The 15524-nt window shown below is 46.8% G+C and overlaps 1 protein-coding gene across 1 annotated transcript in view; it reads right to left on the bottom strand.

Moving 5' to 3' along the window:
• Nucleotides 1–15524, bottom strand: part of DNAH9 (dynein axonemal heavy chain 9) — a 190824-nt gene that overhangs the window by 48042 nt on the left and 127258 nt on the right. The window contains exons 58-59 of the mRNA XM_042883918.1: nucleotides 11574–11744; nucleotides 9496–9618 (exon numbers count right to left, since the gene is read on the bottom strand). Coding sequence (XP_042739852.1) covers nucleotides 9496–9618; nucleotides 11574–11744 — 294 coding nt within the window. The remainder of the gene's footprint in view (nucleotides 1–9495; nucleotides 9619–11573; nucleotides 11745–15524) is intronic.

The following is a 15524-nucleotide window of genomic DNA, read 5'->3' on the forward strand; positions in this document are numbered from 1 at the left end:
AACTGAACTTGGCAAGGGACGTGAAAAACAATAAGAAAACCTTCTACAGGTACATTGCCCAGAAGAGACAGGCCAAAACGGGCGTACCTACTTTGGTAAATTTAAAAGGAGAACTGGCTTCAACAGATGAAGAGAAAGCTGAGGTGCTGAATGAGTTCTTCACCTCGGTCTTCACTGGTGGCCAGGATTCTAGTCTTTTTCACGTCCCTGAACCCTGCATCCCCAAACCTCTATGTGGGGACCAAGGAGGTAAATCCCTCCCCACTGTAAGGGCAGAGCAAGTCCGAGAGTGCCTCCTTAGACTGAATGAATACAAGTCTATGGGGCCGGATGGCGTGCATCCCAGGGTCCTGAAGGAGCTGGCTGAGGTGGTTGCCGAGCCGCTCTCCATCATATTTGAGAAGTCGTGGCTGTCAGGTGAGGTCCCGAACGACTGGAGGAAGGGTCATGTCACTCCCATATACAAGAAGGGGAGCAGGGAGGACCCGGGGAACTACAGGCCGGTGAGTCTCACCTCCGTGCCTGGGAAGATCATGGAACAGATCCTCCTGGACAACATGCTTGGTCACATAAAGAATGAGCATGTGATCCGAGACAGCCAGCACGGCTTCACCAAAGGAAGGTCATGCCTAACTAATCTTGTGGCCTTCTATGATGGAGTGACGGCATTGGTGGACGAAGGGAAGGCGACCGATGTCATTTACCTGGACCTGAGCAAGGCCTTTGACATGGTCCCCCACAACATCCTCATCTCCAAATTGGAGGGAAGTGGATTTGATGGGTGGACGACCCGATGGATAAGCAATTGGTTGAAAGGCCGCAGACAGAGGGTGGTGGTCAATGGCTCTATGTCCAGGTGGAGGCCGGTAACAAGTGGTGTCCCCCAAGGGTCTGTCTTGGGACCGGTGCTGTTTAACATCTTTATTAATGACATCGACGAGGGAATTGAGTGCACCCTCAGCAAGTTTGCTGACGACACCAAGCTGAGTGGTGCGGTTGATACGGTGCAAGGAAGGGATGCCATTCAGAGGGACCTCGACAGGCTGGAGGGCTGGGCTCGGGTGAACCTGATGAGGTTCAACATGGCAAAGTGCAAGGTTTTGAATTTGGGCCGGAAGAACCCCAGGCACCTGTACAGGCTGGGAGGAGTGGTCCTTGAGAGCAGCTCGGCAGAGAAGGACCTGGGGGTCCTGATGGACGAGAGACTGAATATGAGCCAGCAGTGCGCTCTGGCAGCTCGAAAGGCAAATGGGATCCTGGGCTCCATCAGGAGAGGGGTGGCCAGCAGGGACAGGGAGGTGATTGTCCCTCTCTACTCGGCTCTTGTGAGGCCCCATCTGGAATACTGTGTCCAGGTGTGGAGCCCTCAGTACAAGAAAGACATTGAGATTTTGGAAAGGGTCCAGAGGAGGGCAACTAAGATGATCAGGGGGCTGGAGCACCTCCCCTATGAGGACAGGCTGAGGGAGTTGGGCTTGTTCAGCCTGGAGAAGAGAAGGCTGCGGGGTGACCTCATTGCAGCCTATCAATACCTGAAGGGAACCTACACCCAGGAGGGGAGTAAACTCTTCAAAAGGGCTGATAACAGCAGGACTAGGGGAAATGGTTTTAAGTTGAAGGAGGGAAGATTTAGGTTGGATGTTAGGGGGAAGTTCTTTACTAGGAGAGTGGTTAGGCCCTGGAACGGGCTGCCCAGGGAGGTTGTGGATGCCCCGTCCTTGGATGTGTTTAAGGCCAGGTTGGACGGGGTCCTGGGCAACCTGATCTGAATGTGGATGTTTGGTGGCCCTGCTAGGCAGGGGGGTTGGAACTACATGATCCTTGGGGTCCCTTCCAACCCGGGTGATTCTGTGATTCTGTGATTCATTTTTTTTCTTGCACTGTCGCTAAGGGACAACAAAATGCGGTTTTGTGTTTTAAACTACTTCCATAATTTCAAATACCTTTCCCCCAGTGTCATCCAGCTCAAGAAGAGCTCTGAGGCAAGGGAAACCAAACCAGATTCCATTGCCATGCTGCACCCTGACACAAAGAACGTGGGAAGTAAAACAGTGCAAATAAACCCAGAGCTGCCACAGTGAGCATCCAACACCACTCACCCAGTTCCCCAGCAGTCAGAAGGCTGGTTTCTAAAAAAGACACAATAAAATCACAATAAAAAAAAGGAAATTCTTTTTTTTTTTTTTTTTTTTTTTTTTTTTTAAGCTATCCTTACTTTCTGAATCTTCAGTTTGTAACAGACTCATACTTCCAGTCTGAGCTCTGGATCTATCTTGCCTTACAAATGAGCCTTACAGTTAAAGAGCATTGAGGTTAGAAGGAACGCATCAAACATCACAAGGCTCCCAGTCACAACTGCAGAACACTGGAAAGACATATTCAATATTCCCCCATTTTTAAGAGTCTGTGAGACGATTAATTCCTAATTATTAGCCACAAAATGAGCTCCGCAAAATGAGCACAACATCCTCAATCGCTCTGTCCACGGGTGTGAACTATGCAGAGTGGCTGCATGAACATCAGACACTTGGAAATGGCCTCAGACGTTTTCCAAACACCTTCTAAAAGTGTTCTCACACTGCCCACCCACTTGGTAAGCTCTGCCTATGCCTGTTTATTGCAAATATTATTTGGGTGGGCCACATCTCCCAAGGAAACTAGCACCCTCATAGCTGGAGAAAGCTCCTGGGGAATAGCAAAGCCAAACCTGCATCCAGCTCACAGTGATAGATTGGGTCATTCAGGAAGGGGACACATAGGCAGATGAATTGTTCCATTTGAATACTACTGTTAACTAGGAGGATTCATGTAGGAAATGATGGATTATTTGCCATCTTTCTCCCACTAGGTTTTGGTTTGTATTATTCATTCACTGAAGGTGTTATTTTCTCCTTAGCTGCACTGCCTGAATTATTCAACTCGTGAGGACACCTCTATTGAAGGTAAAAATAAAGACATGATGGTTTTGACAAACTTCAATCACCCCTCAGCACAAAAATGTTTTTCTAATCTTCCTCGTTTCTTTCAATAAAAGCTGACTGATGAGCTCACGTCACTGCAGCCAACCCCAGAAGCAGATGAGGATGCAGAGCTTCTTGGGGCACTTGACCTGACCCAACAGAACTACTTCAGCAATGGAAGCCACCAACTGTTTATGCTGTGAGTCCTTTCCTGTCCTCCATCACAGACTGCCCAGATGTCTGGTGTGAGTCTTTCCTGCAGCACTCTGACATGGTTTTTGTTGTCTTCTATTGATTTCAACAACTGATGGCTTTTTCCCTTCAGAGGAGCCCTTTTGAAGACTGTCCTCTCAGCCTCTAGGCTCTCAGACCACCTCTCCGCTTCTCCTCAATTTCTCCTTGCAGCCATATCTCCATGACACTTCTCTCTTGTCTCCAGAAGCCACACATCCATCTGCAATACTCAAAGATCAAATCAGACTCCAGCAGAGAAATGGCCAATTCTGAGTGTGTCCCCACGGTCCTGTCAGACTGTATCCACCGGAGGACAGGAACTGGCAGTACTGTGGGTCACTGGAGCGTTCTGGTGCACTCGGTGGGGATAATCCACAGATCACAAGTGCCTTCACAAAAGGCAATTTCATGGGATTCAATGCAGGTAGAGCGGCGGCGCTGCCAGCAGGGCTTCCAGAGACATCACAGCTTCACTGGATGCCTTGTCTGCACTCTTCACAGCCACCCAACACTGCCAAGCACAGCAAACACTTCTCAACGCCACCACGCCACAGAAACAAGGAGCTCCAGCAGGTCCTTTGCAGCAGATGTGAAGGAGCTTATAAAGAGGAGCCAAACTGCAGCCATCTCCAAACGCACCCTGCTGCAGTACTTGGTGTCCATCCTGGGATGGCTGCCTGCACTCCCTTGTCGCAGGGCTCAGCCATCAGGTCTCTCCGCAGTCACTCTAGGGCCCAAGTACACCTGCTCCTGAGTGCACTGCAACTGATCTTTGATTCTATCTTTCAAGCACAGCGACACGACTCCAAAAGACACATAATGACTAAGAAAAGAAATACTGGACGTTTGAAAGATACCGAAAAAAGCTCTATCTTCCATTTAAGGGAGAAAGAACTTTACATTCAAAATAACCAACTAACAGTAGGCTCTGTGGCACGGCAGGGAGCACTGAACGTGAAGGACACTGCCCAAGATACATCCAGAAAAACCCAATTTCCAATCTGCAATCAAACTGACAAAGCACGCCTTTAAATATTTGATGCGATCCCAATCTCTGCTGCATCTCAGATAAACATTAGATTATTAGCCACCAGGTTAAAAAAATAAAGGAAAGAAAAGGTAGAATGATTTCAAGTGTTATTTCTGTGAGACTTCTCCAAAACTTGAGGGCTGGTGAGGACAGATTAATGTCCTTAGGAAACTTCCAGATGAGAGCAGATAAACGCACAGCGGAGTGTCATAATCAATGCTTCCTATCAAAGATGCTCTGAAAGGCTGTACATCTTAAGAACTGAGTTAATGGAAGAGATTTAATTAAGACTGATTCTCTGGCATAATAATAATAATAATAATAATAATAATAATAATAATAATAAATGTACGTAGCAAGCTGTGAGCCGCAAGTCTTTTATATCTGACCAGCCTGATCAAAGGACCTTGCTTATGTGCAAAGACCACAATATATGCAGCAGATTGTATCACAATGAATCTTTGACAAGAATGAAAAATCTCAGTGTCCTAGAAATACATAAAGGAAAAGTTGGAAGAGTTTTCTATTATTTTGTCAAGAAATTGCAGTTTTCTTAAATATAAAATATATGATTTTGTATTTTATCTCGTAAACCACACGCACAGTCTCATTACCTGCACTCCGCAAAATTATCAACATGGAGTTAATATACTGCTTTGTCTGCTGCTGTTCTCCTCCTTGAAAGCTGAATGCAGTATTTAGAGCTCATTATTCAACATCACATTTATTAAACAATGCCTTTTCAGTAGCGTTTTCATATCTACATAATGAAAATTCTTCCTCTTCAGAAAAAGATGAGGGAAATGATTGGGATGAAGAAGTAATCCGAGTTGGCCAGGTGTACCCTTGCTGTATATTAACTAGCTTCACCTATCCTACGGGACACATCTGCGTTTGGCAATGAAGAGGCGCTGCAGAAAATATCACAAAGGCAATCAGACTCGGGAAGCGTGCGCCTGTACAACGGAGATCCAGAGCTGCCTGAGGGAATGGGCTGCTGAGGTTGGAAGCCAGATGCACACAGGGTTAATCTGTGACCACGGTTCTGCAGGAAAACAAGGCTACGGGGCGATGTGGATGTGGCTCCCCAGGAAGGGAATGGCACGAAGGGAGTGGGAGCATGGGAGAATTTTGCAGCAGAGAACACTGCGGGGCACAGGGAAATCCATTCACCAACCTTGAGTTAGCCTCTGTAGCCTGAGACCCACCCCAATCATCTAAAAAGGGCTGGTTAACACTAAGACAGCCATGAAAGAAAGGACCACAGAGACACGCAGAACTCAATAATGCCATTTGTACATCCATGCTCAGAGCAAATGAACCATGAACCAGAACCATGGCATGACCTGTCTGACTGTCCCAGCCCTCCAGACAACTGCAGAGCAGAATAACACACAGACTGGGTGGTAGACTGGGCTGAAGGGACCTCGGGGCATCACTTCAGATAATCTTCACAGGTCACACCTTTATCTTCAGGTTGCCCAGAGTGACTGTATGGTCTCCTTGAAGATTTTCAAAAGCTGCCTGGACACATCCATGGGCACCCTACCTTGGGTGCCTCTGCTGGAGCAGGAGTTGGACCAGGTAACCTCATAAGATCATACTACATTTGGGCTAGAAGGGACATTAAAGACCATCTAGATTCAACTTCCTGCCATGGGCAGGGTGGCCAACCAATAAATCAGTCCCTAGATCAGGTTGCCAAGGTCCTGTTCATCCCAGCCTGGAACACCTCCAGGGATGGAGCACGAACAACTTCTCTGGGCAGCCTGTGTCAGGGCCTCACCATCCTCTGAGTGAAAAGTTTCCCCCTAACATCTAACCTAAATCTCTACTCTTTTATTTAAAACTATTCCTTGTTGTCCCATCACTAAGAGAACGTGTAAAAAGTCCATCTCCCTCCTGATTATAAGCTCATTTTAAGTATTGGAAGGTCGCAATAAGGTCTCCAGAGGTCCTTTCCAAACTCAGTTTCTGTGATCTTATGGATCTTCAAGTAAAGGAAGGGAGAAGAAATGAGGACAAAGCTACAAAGGACCACTTCTACACTGATCCTGTTTCAAGTTCCATCTTGCAGTGGAAATATTAAAGTGGCCTCTTGTATGTGCTTGTGGCCTGTCGTCCCATGCAGCTCAAGCAATTGCACTGTTGCACCTTTCGGTCCAAGGTGTGGCCGTACATTTATTGGCAAAGGTGACCAACAGTCACACACACAGACAAGCCTGCACGTACTGAAGAAATCAGAAGCACCAACAGAAATAACAACCCTCAAGAACTGGGGGCACAGCAGTTGATGGAAGCGCAACAAGTTGTAACAAAGGGAATTGAAAAAAGACAAAACCTCATCTGGAGTATAGGAATACTTCTGACTTCTCAAGAGATCACTATTAAATACCCGCAGTGCACAAGCCTTACATCTGAAATGACCAGCACTATTGAACACTGGGGCCAGGGACCCAGCAGAAGGTACTGAAATGAAAACTCATTAAACAGTGTAATTTTCTCCCTGTTCTGCCCTTAACTACCCCTGCCACGTCCCAGAGGCAGTATCTGTGCTGAAGCTAACAACTGCGTCCTCTGCTAAGCTCTCCCCTCGCTCCAAAGCTAATGAATGTGCCTCAAAAGGGGCTGGCAGGAGTTACCTTCTCCCATACAGGCTGATTGATGGACAGAATCAAGTTGAGCTCAGAGAAGTTTTTTCTCAGCCTGCACTTGGTTTGAATTCAGCTCCCATTCCAGGCTTAAAGAGGCACTAGGAAGCCTGCAACCTGCCTATTTTTTCAAGTATATCATCAGATCTAATAACAGAAAACACCTTTCTCCACAAACTGTGCCCTTCTCGACAGGCACACGGGTTTCTTCATTCAGCAGTAAACACTGAGCCTCCCTGGCACAAGGGTTACAACAAACAGCTCTGGGAAATTTTCTGCTGAACTGAAAAGAAGTTGGAAGATGAAATCAAAGATGTGCATCAGATGTGCCAGTACCAGGAGCTGAGACAGCTGCACAACTGCACAGGACCCCCAGTCTGTAGGTATTATCAGCCATACAAAGTGAGAAGTAATCAGCCATGTCCTTCAAGGCTGTTTGTGCGCCTGCAGTCCTCATCACCTGATGAGGTTTGCTCTGAAGTTAACGTGCCCAAAATGGGAGGCATGGACTGGGAGGTTAATATCAGTATTGATTTCTTGTGGCCTCAAACCTCTGTCAAATGCAGCACATTTTCAGTGCTCCCCTGAAAATTCATACGGAATGCTTCATTCCACTTCAGATTTGAAATGCCAATCTGAAAGGTGCTTTGCTCCAGCTTTGTTGAAGAAACAATTCATTACAGCACTTAATCTTTCCGATAAAAGAAAAGGAGATTTTAGCCTGCTCATAAGCTCTACAGAAGCCATGACTAATTAACCTAATTATAGCAGTCTGTGACAAAATGCAATCGTACTAAAATTACGCCTCAAGTAACCAGAGTTGCCAAAAACTCCAAGGCTAATAAGCCAACACACACTAATAGGACATAAACACTAATAAAATTGACACCCGTTGCATTATTTATAGTAGCATCAATACTGCAAACAATCACACCACAAAAGACAATCTGAAGCATATTCAGTAATAAAGCATTCATTATCTGGAAATGCTGAAGTACATTAGAGCAGATTACTGACCAGTGACTGCAGGTCCTCAAGATGTGCAGCTCATGCAGACAGCAGTCCCACAGCGAGGATGCAGACTTTGCATCTTGGAGCCCTCACAGACATATTTACATCCCATCATCCCCCAGCTCTGCAAAAGAGTGGTGTGCAGAGCAGCATCTGCATGGCATCACGTGGTTGTGTCCCAACCACAAGCCCCAGGAGACTCAGAATGGGAGAGGAAGCTCAGTGGGAAGAGCCCACCTGGGAACCAGATGAAGCACACCCGTGCTGTGTACCGTGTGATAGAATAAGTTCTGAAGAGTGAGTGATGGGGTGTGGATGCTCTTTCTGGTGTTTATGAGCCTGAGCTGGCAGTTGTATCAACTCCACGACAGCAGTGAGGCAGCTGAAACCAACAGGATGGAGCACAGGGGTCCAGGAAAGGCCATTCCACCCACATGTGAAAGGGAACTGGCTGGCACTAAAAGGATCATCCCACAGAGCAGAAAAACTCACTGCAAACTGAGAAGGTGTCTGTCTGGAGAGTGCACCAATTGCAGGAGGACTAGCAAATGCATCCCTGAGCACTGCAAAAGCGTAATGCCTCCTCAGATGCACTAAAAGATCTTCAAAAGGAGAATCAGAGCCTGACACCCCAGCAACTTGTGGTGGCAGCCAGTTCAGCTCCCAGAGGAAGCTCACAGCACTGAAGCAGAAAGAAGCACTGCAGCACCAAACCCTCCCAGTCAGTGAAGAATTTCAACTCAGAAGGACTTAAGAGGAACTGAAATGCAGCGCTCACCCGATATATCCATACATGGAACACGACAAGGGACAGAGAAAGGGTGCACATAATTCCTCCATACTGGAAATAGGTCTTGGAGAGAGAGGAGGAAAAGGACTGGTTTAGTAAGAAGTGACAGGTTTGTTTTATGGCTGCAAATGTGACTGTGACGTTTTGAAGATGAGCTCGGTCACCTGTGTGTGCAGAACGGGGCACAGGGCCCATCCTCACTGCCAGTGAGAAGGCAGGGATGGGAGGTCCTCCTCTGAGCAGACACATTTTGCACAAAGTTATCCTGAATTAGGTTGAAATCCAGCACAACTTCCATCTGCTGACAAGTGGGTGCAAAGGTGGGATAACACACATCTCTCTAGGATGCTCTCCCTCGGCTCTCATCCCAAAACACACGGCAGCTGTTAGACAACCTCACTGCCATGACAGCATGTTTTTCTGTGCTTTTCTTTGCTCACCTGGCACAACTGTGCCCCCAGCACATGTCTGCAGATGGTCATATCTGCCTTAAAGTCTCACCTCCTCCCAGAGACAGTGAGGATCTTTGCAATCTGGGTACATGAGACATTCTTATTCCTTACAGAAGGAAAAGCCTAAACCTCAGAGGGAAGAAAAGCCTTCTCGGAGACACAGAGGTAATCAGGAGTAAAGTCACACAGAGCCCTCAAAGCTCATCTCCTATCAACAGAGCTCTCCAACTCTGTGTGTTTTTGTGCTGTTTATGTATGGTCAGAACTTTTTCAACCAGTGCTATAAGGACTGGCCTGACAGATGCTGAAAGGCCCTCAGAGGAGATAAGAGATGCTGATTTCACACATTTCAGGTGAAAATACGTACCTTGATTCCTCCCCAGGAGTGATTAGACAGGAACTCCACAGGGCTTGTGACTCTGGGCTGTGCTGGGTATCTGAGAAGGAAATCCAGTTCTACTGCATTGATTTCTTTACTCATCAGAAGTATCTGTAATTGCAAGCAAGCAAGATATCCTTGAGCAGTCAGGATACAGAGCAGCAAACGCTTTATCAGATTAATCATTCAATGTATGTAGCTGTCAAGTGTGCAGATAAAAAACACACAGTGTCCAGTGTTGGAGGGATGAAACATACCCTGCAGATGCTTTGTGTCTCCCCAAGAGAGGACCCAGAATAAGACACAACATAAAACAGTCAAAATTTGGAAAAACTGTGGGAAAAGTTGTGGTTTATATTCACAGTGCTGGTGGAGATGCAGGCAGGGGGATGTGCTGCAGTCCCTGTGCTTGATACCTGCAGCTAAAGAACAAACAACTTTCTTGCAAGGAACTCGAGCGTGCATCCCTAGGGCACACCACCAAGGTCTTGTCCACCTCTCACCATTTTCTTCTATTGAAAGTAATTGGAGACGTACTGAGAGTGAAAAAAGCCTCACAGCACATGCACTGGGAGAACGAGTGTCCTTTAGGTCCCCAGCAGTGGTGTGCTGGTGAGCACATGGCCGTTCTGCTGCCATCAGTGTGTTTACCACCAGTGATGGCTTTGGGGAACACATGGAGCAAGACCAGCAGAGCAATGCCTGGGGCCATTCTGGAAAGCTCTGGAGGTTCAGGAGCCCAGCTGGAACCACTGCACTGAGTGCTGCCAGACTGCCCGTATCTCTGAGACAAAGTCTGAACATTCTGAACACAATTTCTGGAAGGAAAAAGAGCAATGCTGGCATGGTGAGCTTCTCGTTTCCTTGTTACAGATCCTAGACTGTATCTCATTACTGCCTACTGGGCAATGGCTTCTGAAGCATGCCTGGCATCTCCTCCACCAATGACAGTAATGAGCTACTCAGTTCAAGAGCCAACTGATTCTTTATATGGGAGAGTCCTGCAACTCATCATCTAATTCCCTCCACCCACTGAAACAGTGGATGCTGGCTTTCCTGATGCCTTGAAGTGATGCCTTAACTATCTTTCCCGTTCAATGCAGGGGAGTTGGACTAGATTACCTTTAAAGGTCCCTTCTAACTCAAACAATCCTACGACTCAATGATATAGTTGCAAGTACAGTGTGTGCAAGGTGAATTGTTTATTCAGACAAATACATTATATGAAAATGTAAGTCTCTTTTGGGTCACAATTAAGCCTGACTTTGTAAAATTTATGTTGACTTTTACACATGGACATTAACTAAATAAATCATTAGAGGTTATTTACACAGATGTATATTTGCTTTTCCTTTCACACTTCATATTTTGCTACATAGAATTAAAATAAAAAAGTCATGGCAATCACTGGATTAAGGCTAACTAGACCTTCACACTGTTTAGGCTGCTTGAATTTGGTTCTCGCCTGCATTCCACATTGCAGGGCACTTACGTAGCCGTTCACTGCACAACCACTTTGTAACATAATGCCAAGCACAATTATTGACTGCATCTGATTTCGGTACAGAGATACAGAAACATCTCCTTGCTCACATGGTAGCACAAAAAATTATAGCAGAATACAAGACAGAGCAACAGCAGCCATGTAGCATGCCTTTCTTTCTGGATACAACCATTCAGCCTTGAAGACCTGCTTCCCTTCTGCAGGTCCTGCAAGCAGGCATCTCTCCCTCAAAGAGCCATTCCTTGGTGTAACACAAATCAAACACAGCATCTGTGACTGCTATCAGCAAGAGATGAAGAAAAGAAAATCAGTTCCCCAGCCCTTGCATTTGGTGCTCTGATACTGAAGGCATAGGTGTGCCAGCTTGGCTATTCTCTGTATGCCAATATCTTTGCCAGTACAATCATCATAGAATCATAGAATGGCCTGTGTTGAAAAGGACCACAGTGATCATCTGTTTTCAACCCCCTGCTGTGTGCAGGGTCGCCAGCCACCAGACCAGGCTGCCCAGAGCCACATCCAGCCTGGCCTTGTACAGATTGCACGCCCTGGTGGTGCTTACCTGGAAGGTAACCTGTGCAGTGTAGGTCAGCTTATCACACTCAAACAGCCCTCGGGTCGTGTACTGGAACACAGAGAAGGTGATGCTGTCTATGAGGTTCAGCACTCGCACCTGGAGGCTCTCATCAGGAGGTGCCCTCTCAATGGCTTTCTGGAACACAATGCTGAATGCCTAGGTGAGGAGACAAGAACTGTTTCTAAATGCTCTTTTCACGCACCAGTGTATCACCTGAAGTGCTGCGACGAGCAAAGCCAGCTCAGACACTGAGCCCTGCAGCCACGACCAAAGCAATCCCAGTGCCCAGCAGTGCGGCCCGGCAGCAGCAGGATGCAGGGGACACCTACAGACTGGGCTCTGCATCTGCCTCTGGCTGCTTTCTCATGGCATGCCTGCGACACTGTGCTTGTTTGGGCTTCAGCAAGATGTGCTGGCTGAATTAAGACGCAACGGGTAGAAGAAACATTTCTCAGACTACGTTCTCTCACCAAGATTACACAGCTCACTTCTCCAAAACACTGAGCCAAAGGCGTCGGTGTTCCCAGAGGAACCTGCGGTTTCACAAATGCTTCAACTTAAAACCAGCAATTCCCTTAAATACAGAACAGTCCAAAGAGTGCGTTATTGTCAGGCTCCAGCTCAGGACTGGATAAGGAGGGCAGGCAGGGCTTCAGCATGGAGAAGTGGGGTCAACCGAGCACTAAAATCCCCTGGGCACGAGTGCACCGTGAAGAAGGATGCTGTTATATAAGATACCAAGGACTCTCGTAGAAACATTCTGATCTAAATTAAAAAAGACTTAAAAACTTTCGGAACAGATTGAAGAAACCCATTAGCAAATGATCAGATGCAACTGGAGAAAGGAAAAGGCCTGTGTCCTCATTAGCAATGCAAAAGCCCAATACACTGAGACCAAGCTAATAGGAATTAACCAGGCCGGTACAAATTAATAGCACCAACCAGACAAGGCATGGCTGTGTTGACAGCATTATTTTTAGGGCTCTACAAAGGGAGAATGATGCCTCAACAAATTAAAGTAACATTGATACCTACTGCATTACTGAATAACTGCAGAATGGATTTTTCTGCTTACATTTCTTTAGAGTTAAAACATGCTGCAGAATCGTATATAAATCTTGTGTGCTCTAATTTATAATGGGCTTTTAGCTGTATGGCAAGTATTTGAAAATCATCTCTGCACATCTTTCCTCAATGTTTTATGATCTGTCGTCCAAATTTATTAGATAAAAACATTTCAGTAAATAATTTGCCATGTATTTATACTCAATACTAATGTGAACTGGAAAACATAAAACAAACAAAACACAGATGAGGGAGATTTAAGGTGAAACTTCAGATACTTACATATCTACTACGTATGAATCTTTCAAAGGGCACCCTTGCATGAAAGATATCTGTACATTTCCCTGGTAAAATTATTTCAGCATATGGATTGTAGATAACAAAAAGAAAAGCTTCTTTGTGGATTGGCTCAAAATATTGTATTCTCTTCTCAATTACTTTTTCCAGGTCAGTTGGTAATGTAAGAAACCATTTGGAAGAAGTACTAGACTACAATGCCATCTCATTTAACCCTCCATTCCCCAAAATGCCTTTCCCATAACAAAAAAAAACAGTGTTCCATTTATTAAAACAATAAAAATGGAACTCTTCAATAAATACCAGAGTCTCTGCTGGCCAGAACTATAGACACCATCACAGCAACTCCTTTCCATTGCAGCAGGTCCTTAGAGAGACCAAGACTCTCTCAGAGCCTTGGGCAGTATGAAGGGAATGCAGAAAGAGGGTCCCTGCCTGAGGAGCTTCCAGGATCAAGGAAACAGCTTGAGAGAAGCCCTGCTTCCCAACAAGGAGCAGAAAACAAACGATGAAGTGATGCCCCAACATGAAGCAAAGACGTGAGCGATTAATTCATACTTCACTCTAAAGATCTAGTTCATTCACTGCAGCAAGTGGAGTCTCAGCCTACTCACACCTGCCATAAGGGAGCCAGTATCTCAAAACTAGTCAAGAAACCTGAAAACAAGGTCATAGTCACACTCCTACCAAAGCTCCTGGCTTCCCACCACGCTCTGCTGCCACGGGGCAAATGGGACAGCTCAATCACAGAATCACAGAATTGCAGGGGTTGGAAGGGACCTCTAGAGATCATTGAGGTCAACCCCCTGCCAAAGCAGGTTCCCTACACCAGGTCGCACAGGCTCATGGCCAGCCTGTTGTCCACCAGGACGCTCAGGTCCCTCCCTGCAGAGCTCCTCTCCAGCAGCTCATCCCCCAACCTGTACTGGTGCATGCAATTATTCCTCCCCAGATGCAAGACTCTACACTTGCTTTTGTTAAACCTCATCCGGTTTCTTCCTGCCCAGCTCTCCAGCCTGTCCAGGTCTCACTGAATGGCAGCACGGCCTTCAGGCGTGTCAGCCAATCCACCCAACTTTGTATCATCAGCAAACTTGCTGAGGGTGGCCACTATTCCCTCATCAAGGTCATTGATGAAGATGTTGAACAAGATCAGACCCAGCACCGACCTCCCCCTGGTGAACCCATGCTGACTACTCCTGATAACCTCCTTTTCTCCCAGTTGTCTGGAGATGGCATCCAGCACAGCTGTTCCATCACCTTTCCAGGGACAGAGGTGAGGCTGACAGGCCTATAATTACCTGGGTCTTCCTTCTTGCCCTTTTTGAAGACCAGAGTGACACTGGCTATGCTCCAGTCTTCAGGGACCTCCCCTGTTATCCAAGACCTCTCAAAGATGATGGAGAGAGGTTCGGCAATGACCTCCACCAGCTCCCTCAGCACACGTGGATGCACCCCATCAGGTCCCATGGACTTGTGGACCTTAGTACTGCCTAGGCGCTCACACACCACCTCTTTCCTGACTAAAGGGAAGTCTTCCACTCCCCAGCCGCTCTCACTAACCTCCAGGGTGTGGGAAACCTGAGGGAGAGCCTTTTCACTGAAGACGGAAGTAAAGAAGGCATTCAGTATCTCTACCTTCTCAGCAACCCCGTTACCAGAACCCCCCCCCTCACTTAGTAAGGAGCCCACATTCTCTCTAGTTTTCCTTTTGCTGTTAACATACTTGAAGAAGCCTTTTTTATTATCCCTTATCACTTTAGCCAGATTCAATTCCAGGCGGGCTTTAGCCTTCCTCGTTGCATCCCTGCAGGCCCTGACAACATTCCTGTATTCTTCCCAAGTGCTCAGACCCTTTTTCTACATTTCATGGACCTTCTTCTTTCCTTTGAGCTTGTGCATGAGCTCCTCGCTCATCCACACAGCTCTCCTGCCTCCTTTTCCCCATTTCTTGCTCACAGGGACACACTGATCCCAAACTTGGAAGAAGAGCTGTTTAAATGCTGACCAGCTCTCAGAGGCCCCCTTACCTTCTAACACCCTAGCCCACAGGATAGCTCCAAGTAGGTCCCGGAAGAGGTTGAAATGGGCTCTCCTAAAGTCCAGGGTAGCTATCCTACTTTTTGCTTTGCTTCTTCCACTCAGGATCTTGAACTCCACCATCTCGTGGTCACTACAACCCAAGCTGCCCCCGACCTTTACTTCCTTAACAAGTCCATCCTTGTTGGTGAGAATAAGGTCCAGCAACACCCCTCCCCGCGTCAGTTCCTCCACTACCTGCATCAGAAAGTTGTCTTCAATACACTGCAAGAACCGTCTGGACTGCGCGTGCCTGGCCATGATGGTCATCCAGCAAACATCTGGATAACTGAAGTCCCCCATAAGCACCAGCGCCTGGGAACGTGATGCTACATCCAGTTGCTTATGGAAAGCCTCATCAACCTCCTCCTCCTGATCAGGGGCCTGTAGCACACATCCACAACAGTGTCACTCTTATCAGTCTCCCCTTGATTCTCACCCACAAGCTCTCCACTGCTACATCACTCTCCCCCAGGTGGAGTTCAATACATTCTA

This window comes from Lagopus leucura, unplaced genomic scaffold, assembly GCF_019238085.1.
Source record: "Lagopus leucura isolate 7727_CA_CO unplaced genomic scaffold, USGS_WTPT01 Super-Scaffold_100040, whole genome shotgun sequence".
In the NCBI taxonomy this organism is placed as follows: Eukaryota; Metazoa; Chordata; class Aves; order Galliformes; family Phasianidae; genus Lagopus; species Lagopus leucura.